The sequence below is a fragment of the Amphibalanus amphitrite genome, unplaced genomic scaffold (genome assembly GCF_019059575.1).
Source record: "Amphibalanus amphitrite isolate SeventyFive unplaced genomic scaffold, NRLGWU_Aamphi_draft 000227F_arrow, whole genome shotgun sequence".
Taxonomy (NCBI): domain Eukaryota; kingdom Metazoa; phylum Arthropoda; class Thecostraca; order Balanomorpha; family Balanidae; genus Amphibalanus; species Amphibalanus amphitrite.
In genome coordinates, this window is record NW_024881722.1 from 98,107 (window position 1) to 113,357 (window position 15,251).

General features: G+C 45.6%; 1 protein-coding gene across 1 annotated transcript; it reads right to left on the reverse strand.

Moving 5' to 3' along the window:
• Window positions 1-5,474: 5,474 nt before the first annotated feature.
• Window positions 5,475-6,590, reverse strand: LOC122385689. The gene has a single exon (XM_043374137.1). It carries the CDS (start codon window positions 6,588-6,590, stop codon window positions 5,475-5,477), a length of 1,116 nt encoding a protein of 371 aa, XP_043230072.1.
• Window positions 6,591-15,251: the final 8,661 nt, after the last annotated feature.

Genomic DNA, 15,251 nt, shown 5'->3' on the forward strand with positions numbered 1-15,251 from the left:
TGAATATACATGTATATGTTACAGGCAATGTGTGGAATCAGGCATTCTATAGAATGCCTAGGCATTCTATAGAGTGCCTGACCGACCAGGCATTCTATAGAATCCCTAGGTATTCTATAGAATGCCTGACCCACCAGGGATTCTATAGAATCCCTAGGCATTTTATAGAATGCCTGATTTTCAGGCATTCTATAGAATGCCTAGGAAATACACGAATCTTTCCAACATATTAGTGTATGTTGTATGTATAAGATTATGAGCACAGACCGATATGTAACATTATTATTTTCTGCCAGGCTACCTTGCGGTCAGCTATTTACGAGTATGTTCATTCAGTCAAATGTTCATTCAGTCATTCATGTTCATTCAGTCAAATTTTCCGGTCAGGTATTCAATCTAGCCTAATTAGGTCAAATTGTATCAGGATTTCATTCTGAAAGTACAGAGTATTTATCTTAACGCTAGAAAGACGATGGTGGTAATGTCAATATCGGAAACGCCTTTGGTAAAAATTACACAGAAAAAAAAGTTTGACAAATCGTCCATTTCTGGAGGTGTTTGCCTTCTAAGGAATTGATTTAAGGTCAAACTGGAGAAAACGGCTACGAGCCAAAAATGGACAAAAATTTGCCTGACCTAAAAATGGCTTAGCTACTTGTTTTAGATATTGCATCCTTTCGAACATTGGCAAAGAAGAACTGGAGTAAAATTTCATTATTTTGACGACCTTTTGAATACCGCATGGCCCAGAAGTCAAGCTGGAGGGGGAGATCGAACAACACCTAATCCGGCTCTTGTTACGGCCGGGCCACCGCCCGGACGTGGAATAATGAACCATTTGTTCAGTTTATTCACTGACATTACAGTGTAGGTTGAGCTGTCCATGTATATTGAGAGTCGTTACACAAAGTGCTTATGACGACATAAAATGTGACCTTTTGTATATTCTTCACCTTCATTTCTAACATCAGAACAAAGCCACCGTCATTCGCAATCACTTTTGATTCAAGCCTACGGTCCACCCTCCCAGCCAACACTCTTCTAATGCAGTTTCGTATCTGTAGCGGCGTAATCCTCCGAGGGTAACCGTTTGCGACTGGTTGGCCTGTGGCTCTCCTGCGTGCCTTGCGCCGTGGCTCTCCCGTGCCAACGGGATTGGATCAGTTGCAGCTTGCGGCGCACCATTTGGTGGTCGGCATAGCCCAATTTCTCCCTCGCTTCCTCTCAACTCATTGCCCTGAAATGGTGTGAGGTGACGACCGGCCTAGGCCAACAAAGAAAATTAGGTTAACAAATAGCATTACTGCCACTGACCCCTAATTTTCGAAGTGTGTTTCGGACAATCAAAATACTTAGGCATTCTATAGAATGCCTGGGAGCTTATGCCAGGCATTCTATAGAATGCCTAAGCAGTCAGGGATTCTATAGAATACCTAGGGATTCTATAGAATGCCTGGTCGGCCAGGCATTCTATAGAATGCCTAGGCATTCTATGGAATGCCTAGGCATTCTATAGAATGCCTGACCGACCAGGCATTCTATAGAATCCCTAGGTATTCTATAGAATGCCTGACCCACCAGGGATTCTATAGAATCCCTAGGCATTCTAAAGAATGCCTGATTTTCAGGCATTCTATAGAATGCCTAGGAAATACACGAATCTTTCCAACATATTAGTGTATGTTGTATAAGATTACGAGCACAGAACGACATGTAACATTATTATTTTCTGCCAGGCTACCTTGCGGTCAGCTATTTATGTTCATTCAGTCAAATGTTCATTCAGTCAAATTTTCCGGTGAGGTATTCAATCTGACCTTATTAGGTCAAATTGTATCAGGATTTCATTCTGAGAGTACAGAGTATTTATCTTAACGCTAGAAAGACGATGGTGGTAATGTCAATATCGGAAACGCCTTTGGTAAAAAATTACACAGAAAAAATTGGCAAATCGTCCATTTTTGGAGGTGTTTGCCTTCTAAGGAATTGATTTAAGGTCAAACTGGAGAAAACGGCTACGAGCCAAAAATGGACAAAAATTGGGCTGACCTAAAAAATGGCTTAGCTATTTGTTTTAGAAATGGCACCCTTTCGAACATTGCCAAAGAAGAACTGAAGTAAAATTTCATAATTTTGAGTCTTTGACGACCTTTCGAATACCGCATGGCCCAGAAGTCAAGCTGGAAGGGGAGATCGAACAACACCTAATCCGGCTCTTGTTACGGCTGGGCCACCGCCCAGACGTGGAATAATGAACCATTTATTCAGGTTATTCTCTGACATTACGGTGTAGGTTGAGCTGTCCATGTATGTATATTGAGAGTCGTTACACGAAGTGCTTATAACGACATAAAATGTGACCTTTGGTGTATTTTTCACCTTCATTTCCAACATCAGAACAAAGCCATCGTCATTCGCAATCACTTTCGATTCAAGCCTACGGTCCACCCTCCCAGCCAACACTCTTCTAATGCAGCTTCGTATCTGTAGCAGCATAATCCTCCGAGGGTAACCGTTTAAGCGACTGGTTGGCCTGTGACTCTCTTGCGTGCCTTGCGCCGTGGCTCTCCCGTGCCAACGGAATTGGATCAGCTGCTGCTTGCGGCGCACCATTTGGTGGTCGGCATAGCCCAATACCTCCCTCGCTTCCTCTCAGCTCATTGCCCTGAAATGGTGTGAGGTGACGACCGGCCTAGGACAACAATGAAAATTAGGTAAACAAATAGCATTACTGCCACTGACCCCTAATTTTCGAAGTGTGTTTCGGACAATCAAAATATTTAGGCATTCTATAGAATGCCTGGGAGCTTAAGCCAGGCATTCTATAGAATGCCTAAGCAGTCAGGGATTCTATAGAATACCTAGGGATTCTATAGAATGCCTGGTCGGTCAGGCATTCTATAGAATGCCTAGGCATTCTATAGAATGCCTAGGCATTCTATAGAATGCCTGATTCCACACATTGCCTGTAACATATATACGTCATATGCGTACATTTACATTGCTTCATAAGGACATACGTATACACTATACATGCCCACATAAAATATTCCTACGTACATACTAATATACAAAGTAAAACATAATTCACCATAATGTAGCTTGGGGACGTCAAAGTTATTATACCCCCTCCCCCCCCCCAACCACGCGCCGTCGTCTGCCCTGTACATTAGGCTGTTGCCTAATGTACACGTGCAGTATAACCCGGCGGCCTCTGCCCGCGCCGCCGCTGCCGCCGCTGCTGCCTGTGCTGTCGCCGCCGCCTTGCAGCTACTGTATCGAGTGTTTGTAAAAAAAAATTACATCATATGATTAACATCACTGAACGCCGGCCTGTGGCGGAGCCCTGAGTTTGCCGAGCATTGGGCCCCCGCCCCTATGACCCATCCGGGCCAACCTGGGTATGTACCGGCCCCAATTGAAAGGGACCGGTCGGCCGCCCGGGCGGGCGGGGCGCCGGCCCGTCGGGTCGGGTCGGCGCTCCCCTCGCCCGGGCGGTGGTTAGGGGGCACCCCCGGGAAAGATGATTTTCCGGGGGTGCGGGCGGGGGCCCGCGGCCCGTTGTGAGCGGACCTTGAGTGACTTTGAAAGTGGCATTGTGAGCATTGTTGTATGATGAGACCTTTGCTGAAAATTAGAGCTGTGACAGCGTTTCGGGGCCTGTAATGCTGGTTTTGGTGTGCTGGTCGTGACTTTAGTGCGATGTGAGTGATTCTGGTGCGCCTGCTGGTGATCTGGTACTGCAGTGTGTATTTTGTTTCTCACTGCTAAGTGGCTTTGAGTTTTATTCACTCTGTGCTATGCTGAATCACTGGATAAATAGACACCAAAATCACAAAAAAAGCTTTGCTCATTTCGTGTCCGTGATCCCGCAGACAGTGTCCATCGTCACGGCGATTCCTGGAATTGGCCTGTTTGTCGTCTGTCTGATGTGTGTAGCTCGTGTTGGAAGCCCCTCGCCGGGCGTTCGTGAGCGCGCCCGCACGAGCGCACTGCGTTCGGGGGCATTGGCGTGACCCGGTCCCATAGCCGTGGACTCGGTTCACGCGTACCCGGACACATGGACCAGACCTCAGTGCGATATTGACCTGTGGCGTCATGTGTTAGTTGTTAGATGTGGACAGTGTTGGAGTTGAGGTGTGCGCTGTACATTTTGCTCGTGATGTTTTGTATAAACGACTGTTTTGTATTTAAATGTGACCAGTGATTTTGTATTGAGTTGCATGAATACATGTTTGAAATACAAAAAAAAAACAATAAAAAAAGAGACTTGTATCAGGTAGTCCAATCAGGTAGGTAGATTCAGGGCAGACATGTCGATGGATCCGAGTGATGGATCTATGATCTCAGTGGATCTCGAAGCAAAGTACAGGTTGGGATCTATGATCCCACCGAATCCGGCGTGAAAAATACATCTTGGATCTATGATCTCATATGGTCTCACGATAAATTTAGAACATGGATCTATGATCTGAGTGGTACCCATCATGCACCACATTTGAAACCATCTTGTAAAGGGTTTCTATGCCAATAAAACACAAAACAATGGATTATGACGTGCGATTACATAAAATCACTAAAACAGAACGCTTGTGAGTTGAAAGAAGTGCTTTTTTTGGGATATGTGTTGTCAAAAAATAATTGAGAATCTATGATCTCACTGCCCACTGGATCTCAAGCAAAAAATGAGACTCGGATCTGTGATTCCTACGGATCTCTCGATAAATCACAGAGCTATATCTATGATCCCGTCGAATCCGAGATAAGGTTCCGTGGGATCAGATCCCAGATCCATTTTCTCGGATCCATGCACATGTCTGATTCAGGGTATATTGAATTAAGGGGTAAGACCAAGTTAGGTAGGCATGATCTCCGCAATTCTCTTGTTTTGTAAGTCGGTTTTCATAATCATAATATGATTTTTGATATCATGAAGTTTGTAGGGGAGAGTGGGGCAAAGCGGCTTCTCGGGGCAAAGTGGCCACTCATCGTTTTAGCCCTCCACAGCTTTATGCCTCGCCCGCACATGCCATTCTTACATCTTAGAACGCACATGGGGGGGGGGGGGAGTGGTTGCCACCCCCACCCCCCGCGCCATTTCGTTCCTTGTAAGTGGTTAAGCGTTCTGAGGAAAATCATCATGAGAAGTATGCGCATCCGGCTGACCTTATCCTCACTTCTGTATGGAAATATGAAATTGCAAAAATAAATTACTGTATTAAAAATCGAGATATTTCGAGCACAGCTCTTCGTCGGTCGATTGTAATTATTTACACACATAACAGGCACACAATGTCGAATTCGTCTCAAGTTCTTCAGTAATGTCGCAGTAAGAAATTTAAATACACAGATCCCGTGCAAATTGATCACCCTAGTTCCTACCTTAAAAATATATCTAAACATAATTCCCCAGTTAAACTAGCAGTACATATATAGGTATCTTTCAAGAACCAATTCACACACATTTATATACATTATTTTGGAAGAAGCTGCCATGATGTAGTGTTATCGTTAATTTTGGGCCTGGCGTCTCGGATGAAGATGGATTCAGCGATTCTTCTATCCGCTTCGTCTTTGCATACACGCAGGATTTTGGCCGTCGCCGAGATGTCGCGTCGATCCATCTCAGGGTGCTTATGCAGCGCATGCTCTCCTAGGGGAGTGTCCTCTTCTCTGTTAATGCCGTTCCTCCGATGCTCGTTGTAGCGGAGTCTAACTGGCCTGCTCGTTTCTCCGATGTAGGTGTCGCCGCAGTGACTGCAGGTAAGTTCATATACCACGTTTTTGGTCGTGCACTTGGACTGTAGCCCCGCCTGGCATGAATGACAGCACCTTCGTCCCGAGGGGCAGGGGGCTGGGTTCAGTCGTGTCTTGACCAGTCGTTTCTTCAGGGTGTTGTTGGTGGTCCATGCTATCTCCACTGGTAATCCAGAGTTGATTGCAACCTTCTTCACCTGAGCAGCCACCTTGTCATTAACGAAGGGCAGTCGGATATATGTGCCTTGCTTCTTCTTGTTCTGTTGTCGCTGATCTGGCCGTTCCCGTCGTTCTCTTCCTCTGTCTCTGCTTCTCTCTTCATGTTTCTTCATTTCCCTCCAACTGTACTCCTTGATCATCTTCATCGGATATCCATTACTGACAAACAGATGACGTATCTTCTCGAGCCCTCTTTTTCTTGCCGCTGTGTCTGAGCCAAGACGGATCGCCCTAGTGATCTGTGATGTGAGCACAGCCTTCTTTGTAGACCTGGCATGTGCCGAGTCATACGGCAGAATGATCGGTGCCGCCATGGGCTTGAAATACAGCTCCGTGCTGTACGAGCCGTCCTGTCGCACGCTTATCAGTGTGTCCAGGTATGGCAGCGTCCCGTCCTGGTCTGATCGCTCAATCGTGAATTGAATGGCCGGATGTCTCGAGTTGAGGAAGGCCAGATATTCAGTTAGCGCCTCGCTGCCGTGCGTCCAGAGACACCATATGTCATCGATGTACCTAACATACATGTCTGGCTGAGGTCTGTCCACCTGCAGTGCCTCTGCTTCCAGCTTCCCCATGAACACTATGGCCAGAGATGGCGCAATCCTGGATCCCATGGCTATCCCATCAGATTGTTTGTAGAAGTTTTCATTGAATCGAACAACAACATCAACAATCATCAACATTAACACTACATCATGGCAGCTTCTTCCAAAATAATGTATATAAATGTGTGTGAATTGGTTCTTGAAAGATACCTATATATGTACTGCTAGTTTAACTGGGGAATTATGTTTAGATATATTTTTAAGGTAGGAACTAGGGTGATCAATTTGCACGGGATCTGTGTATTTAAATTTCTTACTGCGACATTACTGAAGAACTTGAGACGAATTCGACATTGTGTGCCTGTTATGTGTGTAAATAATTACAATCGACCGACGAAGAGCTGTGCTCGAAATATCTCGATTTTTAATACAGTAATTTATTTTTGCAATTTCATATTTCCATACAGAAGTGAGGATAAGGTCAGCCGGATGCGCATACTTCCCATTTCGTTCCTGTTGGAAATAGAGCTTCGCGGTAAAGACCAAAAAGATTCTTTGGGAAGAGACAAATCCAATGATACCCAGTTTTACCTTCTCAGGTCAGTCATTGACCCTCCAGGTCAGGTCAAACTAAAAAATGTTGCTGTTTTGGGTCACCGTTGGATATCAAGTGCGCTGCTCACCATATACCGATGACGATGCCATTTTGTGGTGCCAAGCAAGCTAGAACCTCTTTGTCACACTATCCGACCAGGTTTTTGCTGCTGAGGTCATTTCAGGTCAAGTTAGGTCAAGGTCAATGATATGTGTTTGTATTGTATGTCTGTGCGTGTCTGTGTGTATACTGATGTGTACACCGATTGTTTATGTGTCCATATTACATTAGATCATGAAATGAGAAGCTTTTACCAAAAATACAGTCGAAGATATTTCACAAAAAGTAAATTCAGCTAGCCTAAAGCGCAATGTTTTTAGATGACCTAGGTTCACCTCGACCCTGACCTTGACATCTGTACATCGTCAAACAACATGTTCCATGATAGGTGGGAGGTAAGACTGGCAAAAAAAGGCCGAAATCAAGGTGTCATAGCCGTAGCCAACGCAAGATGTTGGATATTTGTCATTTGGGTCATGACATGACCTGAAGAACAATGTCATATCTCCGAAACCAAAAACCACAGAAACTTGCAATAGTTAGTGGACATCAAGAAAGGATAGAGGAACAACTATACGAAAAATCAGCCTTCTAGCTCTAAAAATGTTGAATGCAGAGCAGAAAACCTACCTGGGGGAGGGGGGTTGCAACCCCCCCCCCCATGTGCGGGCAAGGGTTAACGATGGGTGGCTTAAGCGTTTTAGCTCTAGCGTTTTAGGAGCTGGCTTCCGGTGGGCCGGTGCACCGTGGGGACTTATGCCATCCTAGCACGACATAAGTGGCAAATACCAGTATTTCGATATCCACTTTTTTGTAATCCATTTCACGTAGAATTGCCCAGTGCATCCATACCCGACCTTAAATCCTTTCCAAAACGATTGCTTACACCTCAAAACACCTCTCAAAGTGTAGCATTGCGCTAACCAGCATCCTGCTTCACGGATATAGCGAAAAAGCACATGACAATGAAACGCCCGCTCACTCGTTTCCCTGAACAGCAGCTTAAAGTTGCGATATGTTTTTATTGTCTGTGCTTAATGAGGAAGATGATGGTATACACGAAAATTTCCAAAAAACAACCAAAGGTATCATTTTCGAAGGAAATGCTAAAAATGTTAAAATGCTTTTGATTCCGGGAGTTGAATCACTAACTGTTACCCTACAACGTTTGATACGCGGTGGTACGCGTGGAAACACATATCAAAATGTTCTCCAATAATTTCTGCATCGGGGGCAACTCTCATTTTTTGCCGAAATTTGCCTTTCTCTGAACTTTAGAGGCTCGCATAGGCGCGGGAGCCGGGGGGGGGGGGGCAGTGGGGGCAGCTTGCCCCCAACTCTGGGGCCGTGGGGGCGGTGCCCCCACAGCTTTGAGACGGAATACCACTTTTTTTGCAAATGTTTTCTTTTTTTGTTGAAAAAGCCGAGGGATGAAAAATAAGTGGCCTAAAACCGGTGAGAAAACTAGATTTGGGGGTACCCTAGGTTAATCTCTATTATGGTGTGCCCCCCCCCCCCCGTCGGAAAGTAGTTCCCGCGCCCCTGGAGGCTGGCTTCAGCCGGTAGCCGACACGGAATTTCGGGCTAGGTCAGCCAAGTGCCGCTATTGTAATGTGGTGATTGTCTCCAGGAAAATGATCTAGATCATTCCAAAACTGAAAAGCACAAGAGAAACAGTGTACGTACCGGGGCACTACAGAGTCGGCTACTCCAGTTTTTTCCTGGTATACACTAGAATTATACTATATCAACTAGAAAAACAACTAGAATTGAGAGCTTTCAACTATATACCGAAAATTATCCCAGGATATGGCTGCGCTCAAGCGCGGCGCAGCTGGCGCTCGTATTTCAATACATTGCGCTTCATATTTATACTCAAGGCGGCCTGTGGTTTCACGCGGTTATATGGCGTTCTCCCTTCATGTAATGACTGCAAATTGTGCTTGAATAAGTATTTAATAACTATCGTACGCAGAGAAAAATCCGCTCTTCATCATGCATTGAATCATGTGAACAAAGGCCTTTCTGGGCAGTTGTGTGCAAATGTGCAAACTGCTTCACTTGAATTTGGGTGGTGAGCCAGCCTCGTGCTTTCTCATTCTTTCACTGTTACATAACAATTTTCTAAAAAGAAGTTTCAATGAACTTCATCAAATGTGATACATTTAGACACATTTCGACCTAAATGTGAGTATGCTTTCGGCTCCAAAGTGACAGTTTCCATATTTCCCTAATTGATTTATGTATACCGGTGAGGATTGAGGCACCTGACTGTTTCACGTTAGTGTAACTGCGCCTTTAGTACTGGTCAGGAAGTGAAGTTTAGCGCGGACTTACCTCGACAGGGGTCTGCAGACAGATGTGATGGAAGACACGGTACACGGTCGTCCCGTCCACCGCGACCAACTCGCGCGTCAGCGCGCCCGTCTAGCTCAAGGCCCTATATACCAGGTAGGATCGTCCGGCGATTCTACCTGATCGTGACGTCAGCTCGTGACGTCATCTGGGGGCAAGTCTTGAAGTCCCGTTTAAGTCCTGTGCAAATGGGCGATTTTTGAAGCGCTGTAGAACAAAATCTGCTAAAGCTAGCACAAAACTAAGTGCATCATCGGAAAGCCGAGACATTTTTCCTCGAATTATCTAAGAAGCGTTTTTCACTAAACCCATTAGTTTTTCCAAAAATGCGTAAGAAAGCCCCCATGCCTCCGCAGCCTCCCTTCCGCCGGCCGCCACGCCGCCGCGGTAGTGTAGTGGTTAGGATGCTCGCGCCGTAATCCAAAGATCGTGCGTTCGAATCTAGGCGCGGGTCGTACTTAAATCGAAATTGCAAGCAGAATATGTGTTTTTTTTTCTTGATAAATCACTTATGTTACAGCTAACCGTTCATAAAACTATCGATAACAATTGACTGAAGCCCAAAATATAGAATACATTCTAATAAGACAAATTCAAATATGGCGGCCGTTGCGCCAGGCTCCGCCCCCGACTCCGCCCCTTCGTGTGACGTCATCTGTGCACTTGGACACACAGGGAGATAGGGGACGACATGGGCCTGGTCTAGCTTGTGGAGATCCCGTGGTCTAGCAGGTTGTTGTGCAGACGCTTCGATACATGGGACGGTCCGCCCGAACCCATACCTTCCTGAGGAAGCAGTTATATAATTAGGTGCACAGCAAGACTGATAAGATGCATGCATGCCTTCCAGCCTTCGTATATGGACTTCACTCAATATACCCTGTATGGACCAGCCCCCGACGAAGCTAGTAGGTAGCACTGCTGCTCCACGGCGTACCTACATTTCCTACCAGCCCATAGGGTTTACCAGGGTCTGAGTCAGTCACCGAAATTCGATCCTCTCCGCAGACCTTTTAGGGTTCCGTAGTCGGAGTTGTAGTCGGTCGGAGTCGACAGTTCTGACCAGAGTCAGAGTCAGAGTCGGTTTTGAAAGCCAGTGTCGGAGTCGGAGTCACCAAAAATCCATTGCCTCCGCAGACCTGCTAGGGCTGTGGAGTCTGTGTCGGTCAGAGCCGACATTTGAAATCTAAGTCAGAGTTGATTTTTGAAAGCGTGAGTCAGAGTCGGAGTCATCAAGAAACCCATTGACGATCCGCAATACCATGCAGTAAGGGCACTGCCGATCGATGCCCTGAATTGCCTATGAATTGAATGAATAGATGACAATTAAAGGGACCCTCCCGCCTTTACATTAGGTTTGAGTTGAGATAGCCAAAATGGGGTCCCTGGCTCACAATTACCGGTTTCGGCATTCACAACATCGAGAAATGCCTTAAATCGGAAATATTGAATTTCAAAATTGCAGCATTTTGATTCAGAGGGGCTAATGCATAGGAATACCCCTCTGAATGTGTGACGTCAACGCAGATATCTAACGATTTTTAAATGGTTGACTAAAACTTTTTTAGCACGCGGTGGTATATGCTGCTTTGCGCGCTATAAGTGCCGCACTTTCAGCTGCCAAACTATTGCTTCCAAATCAAGTCGCTAGGAACAGCGGAGATTCCAAAAAGTAAACAAAAGTAAAAGTCTAATATCTTGAAAACCGGTGAATATTTTTCGGTGAAATTTGGTAGATATTCGTTTTCGCTCTTTCTGAACCGAACATCACTTTCATGCCAATTCATAAACTTTTTTGAAGGTGGGAGGGTCCCTTTAATTAGGTTGGTACCTCCTATTATTCATCCCCTGCCACTTGGAGGACTTACTTTCAGTAGAAAAAGACGCATTATTTGTTTGTTTATTGTTTGTTTGTTTATTTATATTGACAAATATTTTTTTGCGGTTTATAGGGATACAGACACAAAACACAATGATAGCACCTCGCTGGTGCAAATCATTGCTAGATAGATGTTGAAATGTGTTGCCATTGAAGAATCTACTGATTTTCCTGGCGGCTCTCGTTTTCAAGTAACTAATGGTCTTGTAAGATCTCTTGCTTGCTCACCGTCTGGCGTCTTCCAAGGTTTTCTGAAAGCTAATCAAACGTTACCATGGCTGCTCTTGATTGCATGGCGCTTGCTGGTTCTGGGTTCTTAATTGATGGTTTTTGCGTCTGATCCTGTTGTTTCATGTTCCATCACATTCACATCACATTAAATTTCTAATGGAACAGACACTTCTACCTTCTATTTCGCTATCAGTCGACTTGCATTTACCCCTGTGGCCTGCTCGCCCTTTTATTTCCACGCTAGAATCTACCAATTATTGAAAAAGCCTCGGATAAAAAAGGAAGAAAAGTATGTCAAGTTAAATAATTGAGACGGTCCTAGAAAACCAGAAAAAATCAAAAAGCTTGTCCATATCTCACTTTCCTCACTTCATAACAAAAACCAGGCAGCAAAACATGCGAAAGAGCCCTTAGCAACGCCCTAGCAAAGCATTTGTCTGAAGTGCGCAATATGTGTCACATTTGGAAAATTTAGTAGCTACTTGATTATTTAACTTGAGTTGGACTATATAAGCTAGGCTTTTGTATAAAAAATAAGTATTTATTTATTGAATTTATAGCAACTGGCTGCTTAACTTCAAAATAATGATTTATTACAGAAAAAGCTTGTTTGCGACATATTTGTAATGAAACAACGGAAATAGCTTTGAATCGTGCGCTGTTCTAGTACATTTTTGGTAGAAAACTTCGTCCAACCTAATGTTTTAGGGCCTTGGGGTTTACATGTGGTCTGCTTTCGGCAAGCCATATCCTAATTCCTAGCCAACATTTGAAAACTTTCACGGCTCTTAGTCTCATCAAGGCTATAGAACTCCAGGTAAGGACACCAGCCGTTTGACCTTGAACGCCGCCGGCCGGCCGATGACGTCATTGGAGGCAAGCCGGCTCGGCGGACACACAGGGCGAATGCATAACGGAGGGGCGTTGGAACGTTGCGGGAGCCAGGGAGATATTCTAAAGTGGTTGCATACCACCATTGTTTGTTGATTGATCTACAGACTGCATCCTTTTAAACCTCGATGCATCCTAGGCCTGGATGGTGCGTACATTCGTGGAACGATCACCCCGTCCGACGTCCGTGGTCGAAGCTGTCATAGTATTAAAGACACTAAGACGGGTGCAATAACGGCGATCCGATCCCGTCTCTGGCGAATTTAGAGGGGTCGTAAGGACCCAGGCCGAATCTGACCGTCTATTTTTAGGGAAACGGGGTGGGTGAATTGACAACCGATGGCTTAAGAGATGATGAGAAGGGATCCCGTCGTCGATTGTTGTTTGACAGACAACACATGTTGTACTGGGCGTATGACCATCAGAGGTAATGCCTGAACGTAGGCAAGCATAATTGGTCTGTCATATTGTTTAAGAATATAAAATGGTAATGGAGATCATTAAGGATATGATCTCTTCATTACGGGAATTCACTAATTACTACGGCCCATAGGGGCACCGCCGGAGCTGTTGTTTTGCCATCGGTCCCAGGCAACTCTCGGGAGCTGCAGTACCCGGCGGCCAAAGCGGCCACCTCGTCGACTAGCAGGTCCTCTGGGATTCCGTGATACTTTAGTGCTTCACCCACAGAAGCACGGGCATAGCAGTAGGATGTGGGGCTAGGTGTCTGTCCACCTCTTCATTCAAAGAACAACGTGTACAGCGCCTGGTCCCGCCGAAGCTCGATATCGACCGTGACTTATTCAAAACTGGCGGATCCAGGAAGCGGTATTGGACACTGCGGGGGCTTACCCTAAAAAGGTTTCTCGGAATTAATTTAAAAAAACTCGGATTTCGATTCCTTGCGCACTGCTGTGTGGTGTGATTAACCAACATTTCCTCAGAAAAGTTGTGAAGTTTTCATTTATTCTCGAAAATCGATTTCGGGCGCTGCCCTGGTTGTTGGGGAAGACATTTGCCCCAAATGCCTTCCCCTGGATCCGCCAGTGGCCGTTGCCCCACTCCGAGCTTGACTAAAGACGTCTTCAAACCTCACCAGAAACCGATGGTAAGGTGAATTGAAATCCAATAACTCATCTCTGTCTGCCCGCCTAAATATACTACACATGGTACAGCACCCGGCCCTGTCGGAGCTATGAGCCGATCGTGATATTTTCGGCTTTCCCCATCCCAAGCTCGATTAGAAACGTTCTCCTTCCCCACCCGATTGCTGATGTCAATTCAAATTCAATGCCTCATCTCTGTCTGCCCGACCATAACCCATTCATTGCACACCGTTCAGCGCCCGGCCCCGCCAGAAGTATCCTAGCGCGCTGAGCAGTTGCCTCCAGCCGCGTCATCGCGAGGCCTCGCGCGGCCCATAAATGAATACATTGCGCGAATAGCCGTGTCGCCCCCCTGAGTCTCATATGGTAGATCGACGAATGTTCCTCCGACAACTCCTCCACCATTTTTCACGAAACCCAGCCGATCTACGGCAGACATGGTAAGCTTTATCCGCACGGCCGCGCCCGCGTCGCTCCTCTCCGGAGACGACGGTGCCCGGTCACATGTAGCGTCTCGCACTACGGATTCGTCGGTTGTGAGCTGAAGATTTTTGTTTTTGCGGGAATTTTTGCCCGCACAACTGTCTACCAGCCCCCTCCAAAGTCATATGGCAGCATGGGCGTGACTTTTCCTACTAGCCCATAGGGTTGCATGTTAAAATGCGACTTTTCGCACTCGGTTTTCAAGGTCTTATAGTGTGGGCATCCACATACAAAGTATGTTATAAGATAGCTACAACATTTTTATTTCCATTTTTGGAATGAAAAGTTCAAGCCCATCCAACCGTTTTCGAGATATTCGTCCATAAATGACCCCATGTTTTTCATACATCGGAAGGTCCTGTGTTCGAATCTCGGCCGGACCAAAACTTTTATCGTTAATGTGCGGCAAACCATGGCTGCAAAGTAAAGTAGGGGTGAGCGCGCTGGTGATGGAGAGTTGTAACTTGGCATACCTGACCTTTGATTCAAGCCGGATTTTGTGGCACCAACCTCATTTTCAGGTCAGGTCAGGTCACTGACCTATGACGTCATAAGTGAACCTCTGCACGGTCACGAAAACGTCGTAACATCGCAGCTCCATCAATGCAAGGAGAGCTATCACAGGCAGATGAAACTTACAGAACTTATCAAACTCCCTAATTCTCAAAAGTCGGATTTCTCCTAAGGGTCACCTAGCGTCAGGTCGGTCAGGTGATCTGGCCATTATAAGCCAATGGGGGAATATAGAGACAGTTATTTTCGCGCTGACAGTGATCTTAGATGGAAAAGACACAATGGACTCAAAGATCTTCCCAATTGAATAATGTGCAACTTGACCTCATCATGAGGTCATGACCTGACCTGACCTTGAACGGAGGTCAACATCCTAAATTGACCTCACCCATACAAAAAGCATATCATTCGACGTGGCTGAGCATGACGAACACGATGGTGTCAAAATCGCAGCTCTAATACTATTTTGGGCATCCACCGACCAATCCACATACTCGTATGCTAATGCTTTTATTATCTATAGACGATGAATATTGAACATTCTCATATATGCAAACATGCCACTTTGGGTTTCAGAGTAAGTGGTTCCCAATCGTGCATATTACATGTTCCACACA

Coding starts and splice junctions, on each gene's coding strand:
- LOC122385689 (XM_043374137.1), bottom strand. CDS start 6,590: ATGGGATCCAGGATTGCGCCATCTCTGGCCATAGTGTTCATGGGGAAG.